This window comes from Talpa europaea (genome assembly GCF_964194135.1).
Source record: "Talpa europaea genome assembly, chromosome: X".
NCBI lineage: Eukaryota > Metazoa > Chordata > Mammalia > Eulipotyphla > Talpidae > Talpa > Talpa europaea.
In genome coordinates this window covers 35,503,078-35,527,531 of record NC_140081.1, presented here as the reverse complement: position 1 = coordinate 35,527,531, position 24,454 = coordinate 35,503,078, and the positions used below count along the sequence as shown (strand labels likewise).

At 44.3% G+C, this 24,454-nt stretch overlaps 1 protein-coding gene across 1 annotated transcript in view; it reads left to right on the top strand.

Annotated features, from left to right (window-relative positions):
• Window positions 1–1,510: 1,510 nt before the first annotated feature.
• Window positions 1,511–24,454, top strand: part of SMC1A (structural maintenance of chromosomes 1A) — a gene marked incomplete at both ends in the record, with an annotated part of 35,055 nt that continues 12,111 nt past the window's right edge. Inside the window, 19 exons of the mRNA XM_084258825.1 lie at window positions 1,511–1,619; window positions 6,496–6,684; window positions 6,792–6,904; window positions 8,034–8,237; window positions 8,330–8,568; window positions 9,193–9,451; window positions 9,560–9,700; window positions 10,483–10,565; window positions 10,719–10,926; window positions 12,071–12,256; window positions 12,349–12,528; window positions 12,628–12,774; window positions 12,875–13,012; window positions 13,821–13,941; window positions 14,054–14,156; window positions 17,389–17,530; window positions 22,278–22,423; window positions 22,514–22,667; window positions 23,271–23,381. Coding sequence (XP_084114951.1) covers window positions 1,511–1,619; window positions 6,496–6,684; window positions 6,792–6,904; window positions 8,034–8,237; window positions 8,330–8,568; window positions 9,193–9,451; window positions 9,560–9,700; window positions 10,483–10,565; window positions 10,719–10,926; window positions 12,071–12,256; window positions 12,349–12,528; window positions 12,628–12,774; window positions 12,875–13,012; window positions 13,821–13,941; window positions 14,054–14,156; window positions 17,389–17,530; window positions 22,278–22,423; window positions 22,514–22,667; window positions 23,271–23,381 — 2,973 coding nt within the window. The remainder of the gene's footprint in view (window positions 1,620–6,495; window positions 6,685–6,791; window positions 6,905–8,033; window positions 8,238–8,329; window positions 8,569–9,192; window positions 9,452–9,559; window positions 9,701–10,482; window positions 10,566–10,718; window positions 10,927–12,070; window positions 12,257–12,348; window positions 12,529–12,627; window positions 12,775–12,874; window positions 13,013–13,820; window positions 13,942–14,053; window positions 14,157–17,388; window positions 17,531–22,277; window positions 22,424–22,513; window positions 22,668–23,270; window positions 23,382–24,454) is intronic.

Below are 24,454 nucleotides of genomic sequence, written 5' to 3'. Positions count from 1 at the left end.
AAGACTAAGATTCTTCCAAGTCTTCTGACATCATTTAAAAAAGTTACAGGAATGGTTATGGCAACCTCCAGACCTTTTCCATGTCTTGGTTTTCGTACCAACCTCAGCCTCTTCATTCCCTTTGTCTCCATGATATAAAGTCACTGGAGGCAAAGATTCCATACATTTAAAGTTTTATGGACTGCTAAAGGGCATGGCCTTGGTAATGAACAGATATAAGGTGATGGGATGAGGTGAAGGAGGAAAGGGATAGAAAAGATGGGGAAGAGAGAGGGGAAAGGGATGGGAGAAAGAGAAAGGGCAACATGGCAGTTGACAAAGGTGGAGGCGAGGGAGCAAAGGGAGGTAGCAAGGAATGCAGCAAGGAGGATGGAAAGGAGGGAATAGGATAGGGATTAGGCATAAAGAGAGAGATGAAGCTGGGGAAAAGGAAGAGGGTAGAGGTAGAAGCTTAGGGACCCTCTCAGAGGCTCATATAAAATGCCTTTTTGCGGGCCTCCCCGGTGGTACGGTGGGTTGAGCCAGCGCTGTGAAACTGTCCGCAGCCTCTGCAGCGTGAGATCAATTCCCAGCCCGGCCAGGGAGATTCCCACATGGCGTGGCAGACCTCTCCTGTCGAGCCCGCTGCTCCCCTCAGCAGTGCGTTCGGTCCGTCTGCTGGTTCTGCTCCCCACTCTGTCTCTGGTGAATCCTCTCACCCTCCCGCGCCTCTGGCCTGTACCCCAGTTCTTGTATAAATAAATCTTAAAAAAATGACTTTTTCTGCAAGAAGTCCCAATTTTGAAGCTTCCAGGATGGGTCTAGGTTCAAGTAGCCATGTGGCTCAAATTTAAGAATATTCCATGGCTATAGCAGCAGTCTCTGAATTCTGGTTGTACAGGAGGGAGGCAGCACCTCTGGCCATCTTTCTCCAGTCCATATCCTTGTTACTCCAGAGTATCCTCATTCCACTTCACACCCAATTCCACCTCCAACCTTACTCCACCCTCACTAAGGTCTTCCCCTACTGAACCTTGTGGGTCGTTCCATCCAACCTTGTTTTTGTCTGAACCTTCTGGCCAACCATGCTAAAACCATAGCCGAGCCCTCACCTTCTTGTCCTGGAGGGCAAGTCACTGCTGTGACTCTTGACACATCTCAGTGAGCGTTGGGTCGGGTTCCACAGGCTTCCTCTGATCGCCAAAGTTGCAGCACCGCCTCCTCTACAACTTGGTCAGTTATGGCACTGCTTTAGGTTGCCAGGTAATAAGAAATGGGGGCGGGGTCCAAATGCATGACGCAAGCTCGCGCCCAGGCAACGGATCAACAAAACCTCCTTACCAACTCGACGGTCCCGCCCCTTGTTCCTGCTAGCGCCGGAAGTCGGAAATCCCGTTTGGCACGGACTTATTCTCGCGAGGTTTACCAACCGCCCGGCCTGCACTGCGGTGTTTCCCGCGCGGGTTACCCCAGTTCCCCGGCGTACGGCGCGGCCTTTAGTACCGCCGCCGGCGCCGCCGCCGCCGCCGTCATGGGTTTCCTGAAACTGATTGAGATCGAGAACTTTAAGTCGTATAAGGGTCGACAGATTATCGGACCATTTCAGAGGTTCACCGCCATCATTGGACCCAATGGCTCTGGTGAGATAAACCCGGCTACGGCCCTGCGCACCTTCTGGTGCGGACCCCCTGTCCGACAGCCGGGTAGCACAACCCAACCCGTGCAACCTGCAATGTCGCGAATCTTCGCAGGTTCCTAGGCCCCTGCTGTGGGGTTTCAGCCCGAATCCGCTTTCCCTGCTCGGGGGCCCTGACTCGCATATCTTGCCCAGTTGTCAGTTACCCGACCTTTGCGCGGCCCCTGTTCGGGCGGGAGTGGTTTGGGCCAAACTGCCCGTTACCCCGCCCACTACCCCCTCCCGCCAAAAGTGGTGCGTCCAGAGCTGGCTGCCAGCTGTCGACCGCGCACTACCCGGCCCGACTAGCTGCATCCGGCTTCCCCTCCTCGTCGAACCCTCCGGAAGGTGTGAGGCTGCTGCTGGCCCCGGTGGCCTGCGGTCCGAAACTGTACATTTCTGCCTCAACCCCGCTCCCCGTCCTGCTTCGCATTGGTGCACTCCAGTTACTCCTTTTAAAAAACTCTCCTGAGGCGGTATTTTTGAATTTCGGACTCAGAGCTCTTGTCTCCGGAGTGCTTGCGTTCTCAACCCTTTACACCCTACCTTAGAGGTGGGGATACATCGTACTCGCTCCCTTGTTACCATTGAAACCGTTTATAGTCAACTCAGTTGCTTACCAAATTTATTGAACTCTTACTGTTTTATGAGGAATTATTCACGGTGCAGTGGAAGCAACGGAGAATAGAATAAGCTATGCTCTAAGGAGCTTTTATTCCAGAGGGGAAAGACGATGATACAGAAAGAGAAAATAAGATATTTTTAGGCTGTGATAAGTGCAATGTAGGTAATTAGAGAAGTTGATGTGATATAGTGACTTGGGCGGTGTCTTTTTTAGAAACAGTGGTCACTAGTTAGGGATACTGTATCGTATATTTGAAAGTTGCTAAGAGGTTTTGAAAGTTCTCAAGAAGAAAAAAAGATTGTATCTATGTGAGGTAATGGATACTAATTGTGGTTAGCATTTCTTGATACATACATATACATCAAACCATATTGTACACCTTCAGCTAAAGCAATGTATATGTGAATTACATCAATAAAACTGGGGTGAAAAAAGTTAAAAAACAAGAAAAAGACAGTGTAGTCAGGGCATAGGGGTTAAGTCTCAGTGCTATCACCACTACGCCTGAGTTTGATACCCTGAGTTCTATCTCCACTCAGGAAACTAACTTACACGGTGCAGCAGACCTCCTGTCTCTCCTGCAGCTCCTTTTAGCAGTGTATTTCTTTTTTCTTTAAATAGTTTTATAAAGATTTATTTATTTATTTATTTATTTATTTATTTATTTATGCAAGCACTGGGTACACTCAGAAGCACGGGAGAATGAGAGGACTCCCCAGAGACAGAGCGGGGAACAGAACAGGCAGACCGACAAAATACACTGCTGAGGGGAGCAGCGGGTGCAGCAGGAGAGGTCTGCGCGCCATGTGGGACCCTTGCTGGCGGCCAGGGATCGAACCCGTGCTACAGAGGCTCCGGGCAGCTTTGCAGCCCAGCACTCAACCACTGCGCCACCAGGGGAGGCCCAGGACTGCCGTTTATTGAGCATCTATTGTGTTAACTATTTATTTTTACAGATTTATTTATTTGTGCATACAAAAACGGGTATAGGCCAGAGGTGCAGGAGGTGAGAGGATCCACCAGAGAAAGAATGGGGAGCAGAACAGGCAGATCCACTGAAACACACCACTGAGGGGCATAGCAGGCAAGATGGGAGATGTCTGCTATGTCACATGTGGGTAGCTCCCTGGCTGGGGATTGAACCCAAGACACTGTGGCTGGCAATAGCTTGATAGTGCTGAGACTTTAACCCCTGTGCCACTAGGGAGGCCTCTGTGTTAACTATTTACTGAGACCCTTTACATTTAAATTCTCACAGTGACCCTTGGAGGGAGGTACAGTTATCTTCATTTTATAGAGAGGAAACTGAGGCACAAAGAGTTGTGATCATTTGCATGCTGATTCTCAGAGCTAGTATCAGAACTTAGTCCTGTTGCATTAAAAGACTGCACTCCTGCCACCCCAATAGAGAACTGTCAAACATTGTTTTAGGTGTTTTACCTGCGAATCTGGGTTTTTCAGATTTTCCAGGTGAGGGAATGGAAGGTAGCTGAGAAATATTTTTTTAAAAGATTTATTTATTTATTTATACAAGCACTGGGTACAGTCAGAAGTGCGGGAGGGTGAGAGAATTCACCAGAGCCAGAGTAGGGAACAGAACAAGCAGACCTGACGAAATACACTACTGAGGGGAGCAGCGGGCATGGCGGGAGAGGTCTGCGCGCCATGTGGGACCCTCGCCGGTGGCTGGGGATCCAACCATCGCTGCAGAGGCTGCGGGCAGCTTTGCAGCCCAGCGCTCAACCACTGCGCCACCAGGGGAGGCCCAGTAGTTGAGAAATATTAAGACAAAGGTTAGATCCTTGTCTGTTGGACTAGAACTCAACTAGAAGCTTGGGCTGCCATTTTTAGAATTGGGTAGAAAGGTGCTGAAAATCAGTCCTTAGTTCATTATGTAATATGTTAGGGTGGAACCTTTTTTTTTTTTTTTTTAAAGATTTATTTATTTATTTATTTATTTATTTATTTATTTATTTATTTATACAAGAACCAGGTACAGGCCAGATGTGCGGGAGGGTGAGAGGATTCACCAGAACAGGCAGACTGATGAAATACAATGCTGAGGGGGGCAGTGGGCGAGACAGGAGAGGTCTGCTTCGCCATGTGGGACCCTCGCTGGCCGGCTGGGATTGAACCAGCGCTGTAGAGGCTGCAGACAGCTTCACAGCGCTGCGCTCAACCGCCTGTGCCACCAGGGGAGGCCCTAGGATGGAACTTTAAATGCAATTTGTAGAGATTAAACTTGCATAACCTCCATGAGGTTTTTTGAAATTTTTTGAAATGTATTTTTCTCTGAGTCTAAAATAAAGGTAAAAACTGTGACTTTACTACTGAAAAGATAGCCATACTTAATGAAAATCTTGTTTATTTAAATAGCTAATACTTGAACATAATATATAATTTTTTAAAAATCCAAAAGAATATATAATAAAGAAAGATTCCTCAGTTCCCTGACCTGTACCTACTTTCATTCCAGGAAGTCAACACTGTTAACACTGTATGTTTTCATGCTTTTTTTCCCCAGTGCCTTTCCTGCTCTCCAAATTTTTACAATGAAAAAATTTCAAACATACTTGTGTGTTTTGCTTAATTATTTGAAAATAAATTGCAGATCTAATGACAACCACTCCTAAGGGCTTCATCATTCATCTCCTAAAATTCATCATTCTCTTACATTATCAATATACCATCATTATACCTAAGAAATTTCTCCATGTCATCAATTATTCAGTTTATATTCAAGCTTCCCTAGTTGTCCCCCAAATGTTTTTGGTTTTGTTGGGAACCAGAATCCAATCAAAATTAGTGCACTGCCTCTACTTATGTGTCAGTAATAGCTTGTTCTGGAATAGTTCTCCTGACCTTTCTTTTGGAAAAGAAAGCTTAGTTGACAACAGGCTAGTTGTCTTATCGAATATACCACAATCTATTGATGTGCTAAGTTTCATCGTGGTGTCGTTTACTATGTTCCTCTAACTGCTGTATTTCCTATGAACTGAAAGGTGGGTTTGAAGACTTATTTAAATTTGGGTTAAATAGTTTTGGTAAGCTACTGATAGATGATGCTGTGTGCTTCCTATTGTATCACAGTAGAAATATGCCTTTTTAAAAAAATGTGGTAAATTACACATAACAGAATTTACCATCTTTACTGTTTTTAAATGTGTAGTTTAGTACTGGTAAGTATATTCACATTGCTGTGCAAACCCCTGAATTTTTTTTTAAAGATTTATTTTTGCATAAAAGAACTGGGGTACAGGCCAGAGGTGTGTGTTTGGTGGGCGGGTGAGAGAATTCACCAGAGACACAGTGGGAAACAGAACAGGCTGATTGACTGAAATACACTGCGGAGGGGAGCAGCGGGCGAGACAGGATAGGTTTGCTGCGCCATGTGGATCAGCTCCCTGGCCGGGGATCGAACTCGTGCTGCGGTGGCTGAGGATAGATTCATAGTGCTGCGTCTTAACCCCTGTGTCACCAGGAAGGCCCCAACCCCTGAACTTTTTGCCTTGCAAAGATGAAATGGTATACTCATTCATTAAACATCAACTCCTCATTTCCTCCTCTTCTTAGCCTGTTTTTGTGCTTTAAACATGGCTGAGGTCAAACCATATTGATTTTTGTATCTTGTTAGTTCCTCCTATGGTCATTTTCCCATGTTGCTAAAAGTTGTAGAACAGCCCATTCATTCTGTGCATACACCTTTGCTTTGATGGATTTCCAGTTTTTGACTACTATAAGTAATAGCTACAAAAGAACTGTTTTTCTTTCTTTTTTAAAAAAGATTTACTTTTTTTATTTGTGCATACAGGGCTGGGGTGTAGGCCAGAGGTGCAAGGGTGAGAGGATTCTCCAGAGACAGTGGGGAGCAGAACAGGCAGATTGAAATATACTGCTGAGGGGAGCAGCTGGTGAGACAGAAGAGGTCTGATGTGCCGTGTGGGTTAGCTCCCTAGCCAGGGATTGGACTCATGCTGCAGATAGCTTCATAATACTGAGAAAACCCCTTGCGCCACCAGGGAGACCCATGCAAAGGGACTGTTTTTCAATGGCCAGGAATTTGATTGGGCCCAGTCTTTATAGGGGCAAACCAGTTTTTTCTCCTCCCATGAGTCTGAACAATAACTAGTTAAGGAATTTTCCTATTCCTGTCAATGTATCCTTTATTCCTTTTCCCTTCTTCCTGACTTCCTCCTCTTCTTTGTCCTTCCCTCAGGGAAGTCAAATCTCATGGATGCCATCAGCTTTGTGTTGGGAGAAAAAACCAGCAACCTGCGGGTAAAGACCCTGAGGGACCTGATCCATGGAGCTCCTGTGGGCAAGCCAGCTGCCAATCGGGCCTTTGTCAGCATGGTCTACTCTGAGGAGGGTGCTGAGGATCGCACATTTGCCCGTGTCATTGTTGGTGGGTGAGATTCGCCAGAAGACTCTCCTCGGGTGGGAGGTGGTTACACTAGTTGACTAGGGCAGGAGTAAGGCCTAACCCTTGACTGACTCATATGTTGTCTTTAGGAGGTTCCTCTGAGTATAAGATCAACAACAAAGTGGTCCAGCTACATGAATACAGTGAGGAATTAGAGAAACTGGGCATTCTTATCAAAGCTCGTAACTTCCTCGTCTTTCAGGTAGGTGTTTTTAACAATTACTATCTGCTTTTTGTCAGCCCTTGTCCCAACCCACTGGGCCTGCTTCATCTCCAGCTTCATTTCTCCCCTGAAATAATGTAGCATCTTCCTCACTGGGCTTCCTTCTGCCCCCTTTCCAGTTCATCCCCTAGGTTCTACTTATGAAGAAAGAAATAAGTCTGTGTTTCTCCCTTCTCTTAAAACATTTCAGTGGTTTCTGAATGCCTCATGATGGTGGTTCTCAGATTATAGTCTCTTGAATAGCATTATCTGGGAATATGTTAGAAATGCATATTCTCAGACCTCATCCCAGACTGACAGACTCAGAGACTGTGGGTGGGACCCAGCAATTTGTGTTTTACCAGGCTCTGCAGGTTATTATGATGAATGCTAAAGATTGAGAACTGTTGCCCTGGCATGAAATGCAAATTCCTATCATTCAGGAAACACCATCCTTTGGTACTTGCTTCACTATCCTCATCTGCCAGTAGTCTTCCCCTCCAGTCCTGCATGCCAGCCTAGTGAAACCATTTACAGTTTCCCAAATGGACCTTCTTTATTCTACTTATAGGCCTTTGCATATTAATTTTCTTCTACATGGAATAACCTTTTTTACTTTTCTTGGTTAGTTTATCCTCATCTTTCAAACTTGGCTTAGGTGTCCCTTTTGGATGCCTTCCCAGATAGACACCCCTGCCAGTCTTCTACCTTTAAACTTCATTTAGTCCTTTTTTCTGCTACTTCTGTCACTGCAGATAACACACTGTATTATCTTTGCTTCTGTTTCTTCTGTTCCCTGTATGCCTCAAAGGGCAGGAGTGTATCCCTTCAAAGCCCAGTGTGAAATGTAGCACCCCATGCGGTGAGGGGGCTTGAGTGAACTTTTTATGAGTGAGTGAGTAGGAGTGACCTGGGTATGCAGCTTGTAGGAAACCAAGAGGTTGTGTTGTTCCTCAGGACCCTTTTGAGCTTTGAGTCCAGAGTCTGTCTTCCCTTGACTTACTTTGGCCAGAACCAGGCACATGACTTGATTTGCATTTTAGACAAATAGAGTCTTTAAGTACTCAGACTCTGGATGGATAGATATGCTAGCTAGGGTCTAAATGGGGAGTCTTTTGATCTTTATTAGGGTGCTGTGGAATCTATTGCCATGAAGAACCCCAAAGAGAGAACAGCTCTGTTTGAAGAGATAAGTCGCTCTGGGGAGCTGGCCCAGGAGTATGACAAGAGAAAGAAGGAAATGGTGAAGGCTGAGGAGGACACTCAGTTTAATTATCACCGCAAAAAAAACATCGCAGCTGAACGCAAGGAGGCTAAACAGGAGAAAGAAGAGGTAGGTGGCCAGGCTTCCTCTGGGCTCAAGGGGCCAGGATGGAGTCAATGCTTTACTCACATGCCTGTGCCTCCATGCCCCCATTTACATAGGCTGATCGCTACCAGCGCCTGAAGGATGAGGTAGTACGAGCTCAGGTACAACTGCAGCTTTTTAAACTTTACCATAATGAGGTGGAAATTGAGAAGCTCAATAAGGAACTGGCCTCTAAGAACAAGGAGATCGAGAAGGACAAGAAGCGAATGGACAAAGTAGAGGATGAGCTGAAGGAGAAGAAGAAGGAGCTGGGCAAAATGATGCGAGAGCAGCAGCAGATTGAGAAAGAGATCAAGTAAGAGGCAGGTCTAGGCCTGCAACTTGTGGGAAAACAAGAGGCTGTGTTGTTTCCTAGGGCTCCTTTGAGTCTACAGTCTAGTATCTGTGTTGGTTTCTCTGTCTTCACCTTATTTTGGCTAGCACCAGGCACATTACTTGGTTTACATTTTAGACAAATAGAGTATTTAAATATTTAGACTCTAGAGGGAGAACTTGAAAGTGGCAGTGGCCTTGCCCCTGGAGAGGAAGCAATGGGTCGCCCAACCACTGGAGTGGCAGTGAATGACTTCCTTGAAGAGGAAAATCTAGAGCTAGACATTTAAAGGACAGGAATTTAGGCCAAATCAGATGAGGGACAACTAAGTGAACACAGGGTGTTCTTGGGGGTTGTTGCTGAGGGGCCTTGCCTGGCCAGGTCGAGGCAGGACATTAGCTTTACCTTATGAAGTGGCCAGGCTCTAGTCATCAGTTCTAGGGAATAGTGAGACTGTCCCTTTTGTGAGGATCTGTGGGGCATCCAGCTGTTGTTCTTTTAGGCAATTTCAAGGCTGCCCTGGGGGTGCACAGACCCCTTTCTTTGGGTGAAAAGCTTGGGGATCCTCCCTCCTACAGTGCCCTCTCCCTTCCCCTCTGACAAAAGGGAGAAGGACTCAGAGCTGAACCAGAAGCGGCCTCAGTACATCAAAGCCAAAGAAAATACCTCCCACAAAATCAAGAAGCTGGAAGCAGCCAAGAAGTCCCTACAGAATGCTCAGAAACATTACAAGAAGCGTAAAGGTGACATGGATGAACTGGAAAAGGAGATGCTGTCGGTAGAAAAAGCCCGACAGGAGTTTGAGGAGCGGATGGAAGAGGAAAGTCAGAGTCAGGGTAGAGACTTGACTTTGGAGGAGAATCAAGTAAGCTCTGGAGGACTTGGGGGGGGGATGGTGGGGAGATCCTTAGGCTGACAAGGACTCAGTTACTCACTTGATTATCTCTGTCCTCCTTCCTTGTCCCTAACACAGGTGAAGAAATACCATCGGTTGAAAGAAGAAGCCAGCAAGAGAGCAGCTACCCTGGCCCAGGAACTGGAAAAGTTTAATCGAGACCAGAAAGCAGATCAGGACCGGCTGGATCTGGAAGAGCGGAAGAAAGTAGAGACAGAGGTGGGCATATGCTATAAGGTTAAGGATGATGGTCCAGAGAAAAGAAAGTAATGAAAGTCTTAACAGTAATTGACAATAACTAACATCTATGGAGCACTTTTTGTGGGCATGCACTGTGCTTTACATGTATTCTTCATTCATTTACATTAATTCTTCATTTTCCAAATGAGGAGACTATACCACAAATGTAAAATCATTAGCCTAAGGCCGCATCATTATTAAGTGGCAGAACCAAAAATTGAACCTGGGAAGTCTAACTTTAAAGTACATTCTCTTATCAAATGTACTTGATTTACTGCCTTCCCAATAACAGTAGTAAAACAATAATAGTAACAAAGTTATTACAGTGTCCCAAGAGTCTGCAGTGTTCCACCTAAGCATTTCTTTTAAATACTTAAAAGAATGCAGTAGACATTAATGTTGATAATGTTAAGCACTTAATGTGTATTCTGTGAAGTGGAGGTTACCTGTGTCTTACAGAAGAGAGAACAGAAACAGAATGACACACAAAGCTTTTGCCTTGGTTTGGGCCTTCCTGATTGGCAAGGGAGATATACTTGGCTGGGTAGAACACCTCTGAAAGTCTTGTGGAACCCCGGGAGGCCCCATCAGCAGAGCCACAGAGAACACTGTGTAGGCCTCCTGTATTAGTGACAGATTGTATCAGGAATAGTCGGTCTTCTGAACTGCTGGATGAGTGACCATATAGGGTGTTTAATCCAGGTCTTGGAATTAAAACTTGCTCAACTCCTGGTGATGATGTGTATCTGTTTCTCTCCCAGGCGAAAATCAAGCAAAAACTGCGGGAGATTGAAGAGAATCAGAAGCGAATTGAGAAACTGGAGGAATACATCACAACTAGCAAGTATGTGATTCTGTAGCCTTCCTTATTACTCATGTGAACCCTACTTGTCCTGTCCTGTCCCTCCCTCTCCCTGGGACAGAACCCTAGAGTCCCTCTCAACTAAGGATATTTTCTGACCAGCCAAGGTAAGCCCTGTGTTCCATCACTTTGTAGGCAGTCCTTGGAGGAGCAAAAGAAACTAGAGGGGGAGCTGACAGAGGAGGTAGAGATGGCCAAGCGGCGAATTGATGAGATCAATAAGGAGCTGAACCAGGTGATGGAGCAACTGGGGGATGCCCGTATAGATCGCCAGGAGAGCAGCCGCCAACAGAGAAAGGCAGAGATTATGGAAAGCATCAAGCGCCTATACCCTGGCTCTGTGGTAAGAGTGGAGAGGGGACTTACTTTCTGAGCACTTAACTTTTCATACTGTCAGATAATTTTTCCATTGTCCCTGTGAGGGCAGGGTTGCTACACCATTTCTACTGCTAAGGAAACTGAGGCTCAGAGAGGTTAAATGACATTTGCCTGAAGCACAATTTATAAGTGGAAGACTTGCACTTCAAACCCAACTTGTTCTGACTCCTAACTTCATGTTCTTTTCATTATACCAGTTGCATCTTCCTGAAGGTTTTTTCTTGCTGTGTCCACACTGTGGGAGGTGGGGAAACTGGAGAAACATTTGAAAGAGTGAGGGACTGTGGGGAAGGAATTAGTCTCTCAGGAAGTACTCTGTGTAGGCTTTGATATGGGCTCCTTGGCATGTACCAGCTGGCTCATTTTTGCTTTTAGGGATATCCTGGACTTGATCAGATCACTTGCCACTTCAACCAAATCCCATGTGTATCTCTTTTGCTGTGATCCCATGACTGGGTTCAACTTCATTTCCCCGGTGGCTCAGCGGTTGAGTGCTGGGCTGCGAAGCTGCCCGCAGCCTCTGTAGCACCGGTTCGATCCCCAGCCGCCAGAGAGGGTCCCACGTGGTGCACAGACCTCTCTTGCTGCGCCCGCTGCTTCCCTCAGCAGTGTTTCGTCAGTCTGCCTGTTCTGTTCCCCACTCTGGCTCTGGTGAATCCTCTCACCCTCCTGTGCTTCTGACTGTACCCAGTGCTTGTATAAATAAATAAATAAATCTTTTAAAAATGTTACCCTTTATCTGACAGTTTTTAAGGGAACCATGGTGGTTTGAGGAGCATGGAGAAAGTGAACTATAAAAAGAGCCTGATTTCCTTGAATGCTTGTGAGATTTGAGGTAATATATATAAGGTGTCTGGTGTAGTGCTTGGAGAGGCAGTAGTCTGTGAAATGGTAAAAGTGAGGTTTTTGGATAGATAATTTTGGATTTAGACTTGATGACCTAAAGTCTTTATTGCTGTGGGAACCAGAGTAGACTTTTCTTCCATAGCTTGGGAGCTGTGTTCTTGATAGAGATTCTGATCTGTCCCCCTTACCAAGCTGGGAATTGGGGTTCCTGAGCCAACTCCCAAGAACTTCATGCTTCAATTTTCTCTTCTGACTTTATTCAGTATGGCCGCCTCATTGACCTCTGCCAGCCCACGCAAAAGAAGTACCAGATTGCTGTAACCAAAGTTTTGGGCAAGAACATGGATGCCATTATTGTGGACTCAGAGAAGACAGGCAGGGACTGTATTCAGTATATCAAGGAGCAACGTGGGGAGCCTGAGACCTTCTTGCCTCTTGACTACCTGGAGGTGAGACTGGTGGGGGTGGGGTCAGGACAGTGTGAAAGGGCCTCTCCTCCTCATGCTCCATGTTCTGTCACTTACTGAGCTGCTTTCCATAGGTGAAGCCTACAGATGAGAAACTCCGGGAGCTGAAGGGGGCCAAACTGGTGATTGATGTGATTCGTTACGAGCCACCTCACATCAAAAAGGCCCTTCAGTATGCTTGTGGCAATGCTCTTGTCTGTGACAATGTGGAAGATGCCCGCCGTATTGCCTTTGGAGGCCATCAGCGCCACAAGGTATGGTTTGCTTCACTCAGATTGGAGCTGAACAGGTGGTTAGTATTGAAGATTTCATATGTGCAGCTTTTCCTCCTCTCTTCTCTCTACTCTTTATAGACAGTGGCACTGGATGGGACCCTGTTCCAGAAGTCAGGAGTGATTTCTGGTGGGGCAAGTGACCTGAAGGCCAAGGCACGGCGCTGGGATGAGAAAGCAGTAGACAAGTTGAAAGAGAAGAAGGAGCGGTTGACAGAGGAACTGAAAGTGAGCCACAGGCACTACTCTCCCTAGGAGTGGGGGATGGGTGTTAAGCCCAGGCCAGCCATCTTCTTACCACCTAGCCCTTCTTTCTTGTCTACTTCAGGAGCAGATGAAGGCAAAACGGAAGGAGGCAGAGCTGCGTCAGGTGCAGTCTCAGGCCCATGGACTGCAGATGCGGCTCAAATACTCACAGAGTGACCTAGAACAGACCAAGACACGACATCTAGCCCTGAATCTGCAGGTGGGACCTGGCCTGCAACTCTATCCTGTCCTTTACAGGCCATCTGTACTTTTCCAGCCTAAGTTTCTCTGGAGTGGGGAACTTGTTCTACCTTCCCTGTCTCCCCTTAACCTATTCAGGGAACCAAGCATAACAGAGTCAGACAGCCTGGGGTTCAGATCTTGTCTTTGTATGAGATAAGCAAATATTTAATTTTGCAGTGTCTGTCGATTTTTCCATCTTTATCTGTAAAATGGGAGTTAGAATATTATCTGCTTTATAGTCATTGTGAAGATCGAATGAGTAAATACATGTAAAGTGCTTAGATTGATTCCTTGTACCCAGTAAATACTCAGTAAATAAGGGCTATTACTAGCATGATTCAGCAAGCATTTGACCTTCTGAAAGTAAAATGAAAGTGAGCCATTGGCATTTCAGTCTCTGTGGGGGCTACTCTTCTAGATAAATTATAGGGATAACATCTGGAGGTGTGATGTCATGTGTAGTGTATTTATCAATTTACCTTTTTCTAAAATCAAAAATTCTAAATTCCAAAACATATCTGATACCATGGATTGTAGATAAGGGAGTATGGACCTGTAAGTAATGATGAGCCCTGAGCATTGAAGCTGACCAAACTGGAGACCTGGGAAGAAGTCATGTGATGGTTCAAGTGAGAGATGATGGGGTCTTGACTGGGGCAGAACTAAATTTGATTCTCTCTGAGTATAGAGAACTAGCCCTTTCTGACCATGGAGCAGTGTGCTTGAGGTGGCTCTTTTCCTCCAAGGAGCCTGGTCTCTTTTGCCCTCTCAACCCCATTCTGCAGGAAAAGTCCAAACTGGAGAGCGAGCTAGCCAATTTTGGGCCTCGCATCAATGATATCAAGAGGATCATCCAGAGCCGAGAGAGGGAAATGAAAGACTTGAAGGAGAAGATGAACCAGGTTGGTAGGGAATGAGCCTTGCTGACATGTGCATCAGGGCAGGACTGGGGCTCGAAGCAGGACTCCAATCCAAAGTAACTTTGATACCTCCCCTCCTCCTTTCTCCCTTTAGGTAGAGGATGAAGTGTTTGAAGAGTTTTGTCGGGAGATAGGTGTGCGTAACATCCGGGAGTTTGAAGAAGAAAAGGTGAAGCGACAGAATGAAATCGCCAAAAAGCGGTAGGTGGAAGTGTGGTAGGAGACTAAGAGGGTGCTCTTGAGCTCCCAGCCTGACATCCTGAGCAGTCTGATGCTATCATAAGGCAGGAACCATGTCATAGAATGATGGGAGTTTATCGTAGGTCACCTTCAAAAAAGAGGTATTAGGAAGCAATGTGACATAGTGTGGTGGTTAAGAGTGCCAACTTTAGGGCCTCCCTGGTGGCGCAGTGGGTTGAGTGCAGCGCTGTGAAGCTGTCCACAGCCTCTGCAGTGCCGGTTCGATCCCCACCAGCCTCGGAACAACCCACATGGCGCAGCAGACCTCTCCTGTCTCGCCCGCTGCTCCCCTCAGCAGTATATTTCGTCAGTCTGCCTGTTCTGTCCTGGTGAACAGGCTCTGTCCTGAGCTCCCTGCTCTGTCTCTGGTGAATCCTCTCACCCTCCCGCGCATCTGGACTGTACCCCGGCTCTTGTATTAAAAAAAAAAAAAAAGTGCCAACTTTAAGTGTTTTACCTTGGTTAAAATTCTGGCTCCATAATTCATTATTTCAGGCAGTGACCTGACCTCTCAAGCCCTAGCATTCATATCTGTAAAATGGGATATTAGCAATACCTATCGCATGGCATTGTTAGGTAGATCAGATGAGCTGCTCCTTGTAAAGAATTTAGCATAATATTTGGCACCTACTAAGAGCAATGTATATTTGCTTTTATTGTTATTATCCTGATGGGGCAATGCAGGGGAGGAGAAACAAAATTCTACAGTGGAAGAATAGTAAGAATGAAACAATTTCTCCTCTCTTCCCCACTTTAGTTTATTCATTCATTCATCGAACCATTCTTGAGTACCTGAGTTGTACCAAGTTGTCCTGTGGTAGGTATTGGAAGGGATGGGGAGAAGAGGGTAAGACAGAAGAACTTGACACAGTCCTTCTGAAGGAAGTCACTCTCTAGACCTCAGTTGGCGGTTGATCTAACCCTTCACAGATAACAGTAAATATTGCATTTCTCTCCTACCCTCAAGCCAGTCTCAATGGATATAGAATTGATTTAGTGACTATCCTTGTTCTTAGGGAGTTGATGGAATAGTGGGAGAGACAAGCAAGTAAATCAACAATTCCAGAACAGTGTGACTGATACCATACTTGAGGTAGATATAAAATACAGAGGAAATGTTGAGGAGCTGCAAAGTTGATAAGGAAAAACATGACCCAATAGAAAAATGGATGGTGGTTAGCATCTCATGGAAAGAGAAGATCAAATGACTAATAACTATATGAAATGATATTCAGTCTTGTTTCTAATCAGAGAAAAACAAATAAAAGCAATCCAGTATTTGATGAAAGCAAGTTTACTCAAGCCCTATAACTTAGCAAAGCCACTCCTGGGTAATATATTCCAGAGAATTTCTCCACGGGGTCTCAAAGAGACACACATCCAGGGTTGTTCATCTTATAATTTGTAGTAGCAGGGTGTTGGTGGCAATGTAGTTGATCATCACTGGGGGAAAATACCACTTAAACATGATGAATGTACAGACTACAAATGCTGTGTAGCAGTTCAAAGCAAAGACTAGATTTATAGACAGTAACTTGGATAAATTTGTAACACCATGATGCATTTGTATAAATTTAAAAACAAAATGACATTTTACAAGGATATGCATTTTTAAGGCTGTATGTGATTTTAGAGGACTGCTCACCACAGGGAAGATAAAATCAGATTGAACCAAAGGAGACAAGGGGAAGGGTCTTGAAACAGTCAGTGATCATAAGTGTGTTATGAACTGTGGGATATGATTAACTCAGCTTCGCAAAAAAGGAGTGTAATAGAAAAAAAGTGTAATAGAAACTAATAACCCATTCACAGCCATAAGGAGAGTTTTTATAGAATAAAGAGTGATGAACTGGAGACCTATAGAGTGAGTATGATTTAGCCAGTTGGGCAGCAGACAGAGGGGAGTTTTCTAGGCAGTGAGAACAGCATGCTTGGAGGTGTGAGAGAGCATGCCTTTTCTGGAAACTAAATAGTTTTGAATGTCTGGAGCATAAAAATGGGGTTAGGAGGAAGGTGGGGGTGGCAAAGAGGTCAGCAGGGGCTATATCACAGAGGGCTTTAAGAGTCATGCTTAGGAGGTTGGACTTAAAATTGCATAGCTTAGAATTATAGCTTTAATTACATTCCATTTGGATTATAGTGACTAATAGGTTTAAGCTGCTAGCATGACATCTGGCAGCATCTGTCACACCATATTTGGGGGTGTGGAGGAGCAGTTGGAAGTTTTAGTCCTGCCTGGCCTGCTAGTAGTATCAGTATGCTGTTACATACTTGAGTTTTTGAAGAGACGGAGAGGAGGCCAATAGCAGGAATCTAGGATTTTCTCCTTTTTTAATTTTTTTGGTACTACCTAACCTCTGCCTTTTCTGGAATTTTGGGGTTATTGTGGGTGTGAAGTGGGGGTTTTTGGGAAGAATCAAAGCCCTTGGGTAAATATGAGGTGAGCACAGCTAGTATATCTATCAATGAGGATAATGATAGTTGGAATTTGAGTACTTACAGTGTGCCAGACATGGTTCTAAGGACTTTATAGATATAGTAAGTTGTTTAAAAAAATCCCAATAACTCTGAGGTAAATACTATTATTTCCATTTTTACAGATGAGGAAACAGGCCAGAAGAGTATAACTGACTTGCTCAAGATTACACTCTACTTAACAAATGGCAGAGTTGGGATACCAGTTCTCTTAACTCACCACATTATATTGCAGTGATGCCCTAGGAGAATGAACCTGGGTTTTGTTGATAGACCTCTGGATTCCAGTCTTGGATGTGCCATTTACTAGCCATGTAGCCATGGACAGGTCTTTTAGCTCTTGGCCTAAGTTTCCTTGTTTTTGTAAAACTAGAATAATAATAATGCTTACTTGTGGAGCTGTTGATTAGACGACTGGAGGTAATATAGGTATTCAGGGGTTTAATAAATAGGAATTATCATAGCTGGTGGGTTCAGGTCAACCTTTTCGTGTACTCTTCTAGGAAGGCTCTGGAGTCCTTTGGTGTTTAAAGGGGGATTAATGGAGTTTGGCTCAATCTCCCCTGCCTTGTGCCATATTCACAAAGCGAGCCTGAGGAACTTAGTTCTCCAACATCAGGGAACAGTTTATATATATAGATTTGGGCAAATGAGCTGAATGGTGATGAAATTTAGCTGGTCCCTGTGTTCTCAGCCTAGTTCTCCTTTTCCTCCACAGTTTGGAGTTTGAGAATCAGAAGACTCGTTTGGGCATCCAGTTGGATTTTGAAAAGAACCAACTGAAGGAGGACCAAGATAAAGTGCATATGTGGGAGCAGACAGTGAAAAAGGATGAAAATGAGATAGAAAAGCTCAAGAAGGTAAGGAAGGAGAGCATGAAAATACAGTCTAGGGGCCTCCCCTGGTGGCGCAGTGGTTGAGCGCTGGGCTGCCCGCAGCCTCTGCAGCGCCAGTTTGATCCCTGGCCACCTGTGAGGGTCCCACATGGTGCACAGACCTCTCCTGCCGCACCCACTGCTCTCCTCAGCAGTTTTCTTCCTCATTCTGCCTGTTCTGTTCCCCACTCTGGCTCTGGTGAATTCTCTCACCCTCCCGTGCTTCTGACTGTACCCAATGCTTGTATAAATAAATTTAAAAAAAAAGAAAGAAAGAAAATATAGTCTAAAACCTGGGAGAAAAAATTGGAAGCAATATGAAAAACAGGATAATAGCCATGATTTATTTCTATCATTTTGTTAACTTCTTTTTATGTGTCTTATCTCATTCCAAAAAAAGAATTTGAAGATGCTCAAAATAATAATGGTAGTACAACATAATAGGAAACCATCCAGGGCCATGGGAAAGTAAGGGTGAAAGGGTAAAGTTAGTTATCAAAAATTATTAGGAGATTTTGCTACTCAGTGGGTGAAGTTAAGTTGTATATTCAGCTTTAAATTTGCTAGCGACCAGAGCAAAGATGAAGACATACTTAGTTGAAAGAGCCTCAGGATCCCAAAGATGAAAACAGTTTTTCTTTTCAATAGTGTAAGAGAAAAATGTTTCCCAGGGACCCTCATATAAGGAGCACTGGTTGATGTAGACAGTATCTTTACAAGACACACAATTGGTATTTTTTAAGTTTGAGGGTATATATGTATATATATTTTTTTTTCTCTTTTATTGAAATAGCATTACATTATATCTTCTTTCAGGTGTGCATCACTGAAAATCAGCACGATAATAAATTTTATAATTGAGCATTTGCTATGGACCAAGGCACTGTGCTATGTGCTTTTTCTCATTCAGTTCCTTAAAATAACTCCTTGAAGTAAATACTCTTTTCAGATTAGGAAACAGGTTCCTAGAGGTTAATGACTTGTCTAAGATCTCAATAAGTGAGGAGAGAGGATTTTTACTTCATTCTCCTCACCTTTAATTATTTTTCTGTACTATATTCACGTTATTGTTTTTTGTTACACTCCTCAACATAATGACAGTAGAACCAAAAAACATAAGAAAAGCCTTTCAAAGAGGGAATCAAAGCAATGCAAGTCTAAATACACAGTCAGCTTTCTGAAGGTCTGACTTAGGCAAGGGGTAAAATTTAGATTGCCTGGAACTGTGTTCTTAATCTTTGTTGTGCTCTGATGTAGGGGGAGCTATAGCCTTTCTCTTCAAAAAGTACTATTTTAAGCAACTCACAGAGCATTTGCCCCCAAATTTAGAAAAAAAACAAAAACCCAAAACCAGACTATCCATATAGTTGGTGTTGGGTAATAGAGAACTCCAAGCAATAAACTCTTATAAATACTGTGTGTCAAGTGGGGCAGACTGTATTGACTGGCTGTTGAGCATTTATTTATTTATTTATTTATTTATTAAAGATTTATTTTATTTATTTATACAAGAACCGGGGTACAGTCAGAGGCGTGAGAGGGTGAGAGGATTCACCAGAGACAGAGTGGGAAACAGAACAGGCAGACTGACAAAATACACTGCTGAGGGGAGCAGCAGGCGCGACATGAGAGGTCTGCTGTGCCATGTGGGACCCTCGCTGGCCGGCCGGGATCAAACCAGCGCTGCAGAGGCTGCGGACAGCTTCACAGCGCGATGCTCAACCCACTGCACCATCAGGGAAGGCCCCGCTGTTGAGCATTTAAATGGCTTGTCCCTTCTTAAATCATACTCCCTGAGCTATTTCATTACATTCCAAATCCCGTGTTTCATAGTGCTTTAGACAATCCCAGGGATGGGGAAAGTATATGAAAACATTGCTTTATTTAAATTTACTAAAGCAGTATCTGCCTTACTGGGATATTTGACCTTAGATGGTCTTGTCTACTCAGTTATAGGATAGGTCATTTTAACAGTTGCATTCTAGTTCTCATTTCTCCTGCAGTAAATTTAAGTGTGTGGTGACCACTTGACTCAGATTAATTAATTCTAGGGATAGGTGAAAGCCAGACTGAAATCAAGCCTTTCATTTTTTAAAGATTTATTTATTTATGCATACAAGAACTAGGGTACAGGCCAGAGGTACGGGGTGGGGGGTGGTGAGAAGATTCACCAGAGACAGAGTAGGGTACAGCACAGGTGAATTGACTGAAATACACTGCTGAGGGGAGCAGCGGGCAAGACAGGAGAGGTCTGCTGCGCCATATGGGTAGCTCCCTGGCAGGCCGGGGATCATGCTCGTACTGCAGAGGCTGCAGATAGTTTCATAGTTCTGTGCTTAACCCCTTGCACCACCAGGGAGGCTCCAAGCCTTTTAATATTTTAGGGAGACATGTAGTGACTATTCCTGGAATAGCCATAATTTATAAAGCTCTCATCAAAATAAGAGAACACTAAGAACTAAATAGGAAAAAAAACTGAGTTAAGTAGCACACTTCAAGTAGACATTCAAATAGCCTATAAACACATACACATATTTTAACCTTACTAGAAATCAAGGGAATGCAAATTAAAGCAATAAGCAGATATAATTTTTTCCTATCACATTACCCAAAAATTTTTTTAAAAGGAATAATAATACCTGGCCATGGTGCATGAGACCAGCATTCTTATGCCAAATAGCACCATCCATCTTGAGCCTTCAGAATACGTGAGTCCTGTCTAAACTAGTAAGACCTGAAGGACTCCACAATGTTGGCACGTTTTTGTACATACACAGAGGTTGATGTTTATCACAGTCACTACAGTTCAATATTAGAAACTACCCAATACCCCTTGGGAATGAATTTAGTAGAGTATGCTACATTATACAGTATTTGTATAGTTTAATGGTGCTCAACTATTAGGAATATCCAATTCCCTTTTAAAGGAAAGATTTTCACAAGATCTCCATTGTTGGCTTAAAAATTTCTTAACATTACTTAAATACAGACATACATACTTGGGACATGTAACCAAAAGGCTAAGAAAAAGTTGTACATTGAATATTATAATTTTCCACATTAGTTCGGTGTAACAGATAATGGTGTTTTGCTGAAACTGAGTCCCTTTTCATAGTGTGCCTGTGCCTCTGCCTGGGTCGATGAGTAGTGTCTAACAACTCGTCTTCCCCACACCTCTTCTCTTTAAATTCCTTGTGAAATCTTTCTACCTCACAGCATCCCCTCTTGTGAGGTGATTTGATCCTCACTTGCTTTGAACATATTTGGTTTTCATGTCTGCTTATATATATATATTTATATAGTAAAGATTTTTTTTTATTATTTATTTATACAAGCCCTGGGTACAGTCAGAAGCGCAGGAGGGTGAGAGAATTCACCAGAGCCAGAGCTGGGAACAGAACAGGCAGACCAACGAAGTACACTGCTGAGGGGAGCAGCGGGCATGGCAGAAGAGGGCTGCGCACCATGTGCACCATGTGGGACCTTCGCTGGTGGCTGGGGATTGAACCAGCGCTGCAGAGGCTGCGGGCAGCTTCGCAGCCCAGCGCTCAACCGCTGCGCTACCAGGGGAGGCCTGTTTATATAATTTTTTTTAAAGATTTTTTTAAAATTTATTTTTATACATGAACCAGGGTACAGGCCAGATGTGCAGGAGGGTGAGAGGATTCACTAGAGAAAGAGCAGAGAACAGAACAGGCAGACTGGCCAAAATACACTGCTGGGGGGAGTAGCGGGTGAGACAGGAGAGGTCTGTTGTGCCATGTGGGTATCTCTGTGGCCGGCGGGGATCAAACTGGCACTGCAGAGGTTGCAGACAGCTTCACAGCGCTGCGCTCAACCGCCTGTGCCACCAGGGAGGCCCTGCTTATATATTTTTTAAAAGATTTATTTTATTTATTTATGCATACAAGAGCTGGGGTGCAGGCCACAGGTGGGGGGGTGGTGAGAGGATTCACCAGAGACAGAATGGGGAGCAGAACAGGCAGACTGACTGAAATACACTGCTGAGGGGAGCAGCGGGCCAGACAGGAGAGGTCTGATGCGCCATGTGGGTCAGCTCCCTGGCTGGGGATCGATCTTGTGCTACAGTGGTTGCCAGTAGCTTCATAGTGCTGAGACTTAACCCCTTGTGCCACCACGGAGGCCCTGTCTGCTTATATTGTTATTGGGTTGGTTTTTTTCCCCATTAAACCCTAATGGTTAAAATAGTCTTCTTTGGTGTTACTGGGATCTTAAATGCAAATGCAGATTGGGGAGTAAAATCCTGGGAGAGGGCTAGGTGGACATCTAGATGATCCAGAATCATAAATCCAGATTCTAGGTCTTTATTTTTAAATGGCAGTCGTTTTAATGTAGGAAAAGTACTCAAATATAACATTAAATCAGAATATAGTTTTAATTACAGTCAAGTCTCAATTACATAGAGTTGTCTCTAAGTTGTGCTGGGAGAAAATAGGCTAAAATATTAATTGGTTATCTCTTGCTGCTGAGATTATGGGTCCCCGCCCCTCGCTTTTCCATGCTTTATACTTTTTCTGTACATTGAACTTTTCTATTGAAGGCAACTTGTGTAATGGAAAGCAGAGCTTTCATAACTTTGTGAAAGCAGAGTTCATTGAAGAGAGGCTCCAACAAACTACCTGGTGGCAAGGGGGGAGGGCAAGGGGAGAAGATCCCAAGGTGAGATGGGGGAAGCCTTCACCTCTTGTCCTGTCCCCCTGGCTGGGACCAGGAGGAGCAAAGACACATGAAGATAATCGATGAGACCATGGCCCAACTACAAGACCTGAAGAATCAGCATCTGGCCAAGAAGTCGGAGGTGAATGACAAGAATCATGAGATGGAGGAGATTCGTAAAAAACTGGGGGGCGCTAACAAGTGAGTGAGTTCAAGCCAAGGGTTGGGGGAAGTAGTAGAGCAGGCAACCTGCTGGACTTGGGTCTCACCCAACTCCCTGGATCTTCTTAGGGAAATGACCCATTTACAAAAGGAGGTGACAGCCATTGAGACCAAGCTTGAACAGAAGCGCAGTGATCGCCACAACCTGCTACAGGCCTGCAAAATGCAAGACATCAAGTTGCCACTGTCTAAGGGCACCATGGACGATATTAGTCAGGAAGAGGTGAGTATTATGGCTGGTGTGGAAATGAGCTGTCAACATTATTCAGAGGTGGAGGATGAAATTGGTGAGGGAGGCAGGAGGGAAGATGGTGAGGGCAGGGGAAGATGGTGAGGAACATGAAGGATGCGAGGGAGATGAGGCAGGGTGTGGTTGTGAAGTCAGGTGAGGTGAAGGATAATAGCCTTGGTGTGAAAGGGAAGTTGAATTTGGGATAGAGCTCTATGTCAGTAGGTGGTGGACGTAAACCAGGAAGAGGAGAAAAATCAAACGTTAGGGACTTGAGCTATGTTAGCTCTAGCAGGTGATGGGAATTGGTGGGAGTGGGAGTTGAGGGCCACTAGTTGAGAGGAAAGGAAGACAGAGGTTGTGGGACTTGAGGGATGATAGCTTAGCTGCAGTGAGAGAGGTTGGCCAGGAGAGGGTTGGGTAAGAAACACCTTTGCTAGTCTTTAAACTGACTCTTCCTTTTGCCACAAGTGCTTTCTAGCATGGTTCTTTCTCAGGAACATTGAAGGCTGCAAAGGAGCCCCTATCACCCCTGACACCCCGCAGGGACTTTCATGGACAGTCTGCTCCATTAGATTCTCCCTCTTGCTATTGCAGGGTAGCTCCCAGGGGGAGGATTCAGTGAGTGGTTCCCAGCGAACTTCCAGTATCTATGCTCGAGAGGCCCTCATAGAGATCGACTATGGTGACCTATGTGAGGATCTGAAGGTGAGGTTCAGACTGGGGGAGTGCTCAGTCTCATTTTTATACACTTCCCTCTTCCCATTGAACTATTTTAAATCAAATTTCAGGTATTGTTCCATTCACAGTTACCTTAGCATGTATCTCTATAATATAAGGTCTTTAAAAATAAGCATAATATCATACCAAAAACATTTTAACAATAACTGTCATATCTAATATTCAATAACCATTTAGATTTCCATGACTATCCCATAAATATTTTTTTATAGACTGTGTGTATAAATCAGGATTCAAGTGAGATCCAGATGTTAAAATCAATCTTCTCAGTCCATGATTTTCTTATTCCTTTTTTTCCCCTATTTATGGGAGAAACTGGATCATTGGTCTCATACAATTTTCTACATTGTGAATTTATGTCCCATGATGTTATTTAACATGTTCTTCCAGCCCCTATATTTCCTGCAGACTGCTAGTTAAGTCTAGGATTGACTGGATTCAGATTCATTTTGTATTTTTGGCAAGAATATGTCCTAGGTGGTGCTGTATACTTGTGAACTTCCTTTACATTGCATTGGTAGATACCAAATATCAATTTTCTCTATCAAGATTGATCAGTGTTCAACATTACCTATGAAATATTCTTTTTTTAAAGATTTGTTTATTTATGCATACAAGAACTGAGGTACAGGCCAGAGGTATGGGGGGATGAGAGGATTCACCAGAGACAGTAGAGAACAGAACAGGCAGATTGACTGAAATACACTGCTGAGGGAGCAGTGGGTGAGTCAGGAGAGGTCTGCTGCACCATGTGGATAGTTCCCTGGTCCGGCATCATAATCGCACTGCAGTGGCTGTGGTTAGCTTCATAGGTTGTGTCTTAACCCCTTGTGTCACCAGGGAGGCCCTGAAATATTCTTACCAAAAACTCAAACAAGGATTCAATCAAACTTTTATAGCTACCCATTATATGAAACATTGGTACAAGAGGAATATGATAAATGAAAGCACAGAGCTGCAGTTAGCCAAATCCAGCCCGGGAAACTAAAGGACAAAAGACATGGTCTCTTCCATAAGTAAATGGGAAGAAATGAAAAGAA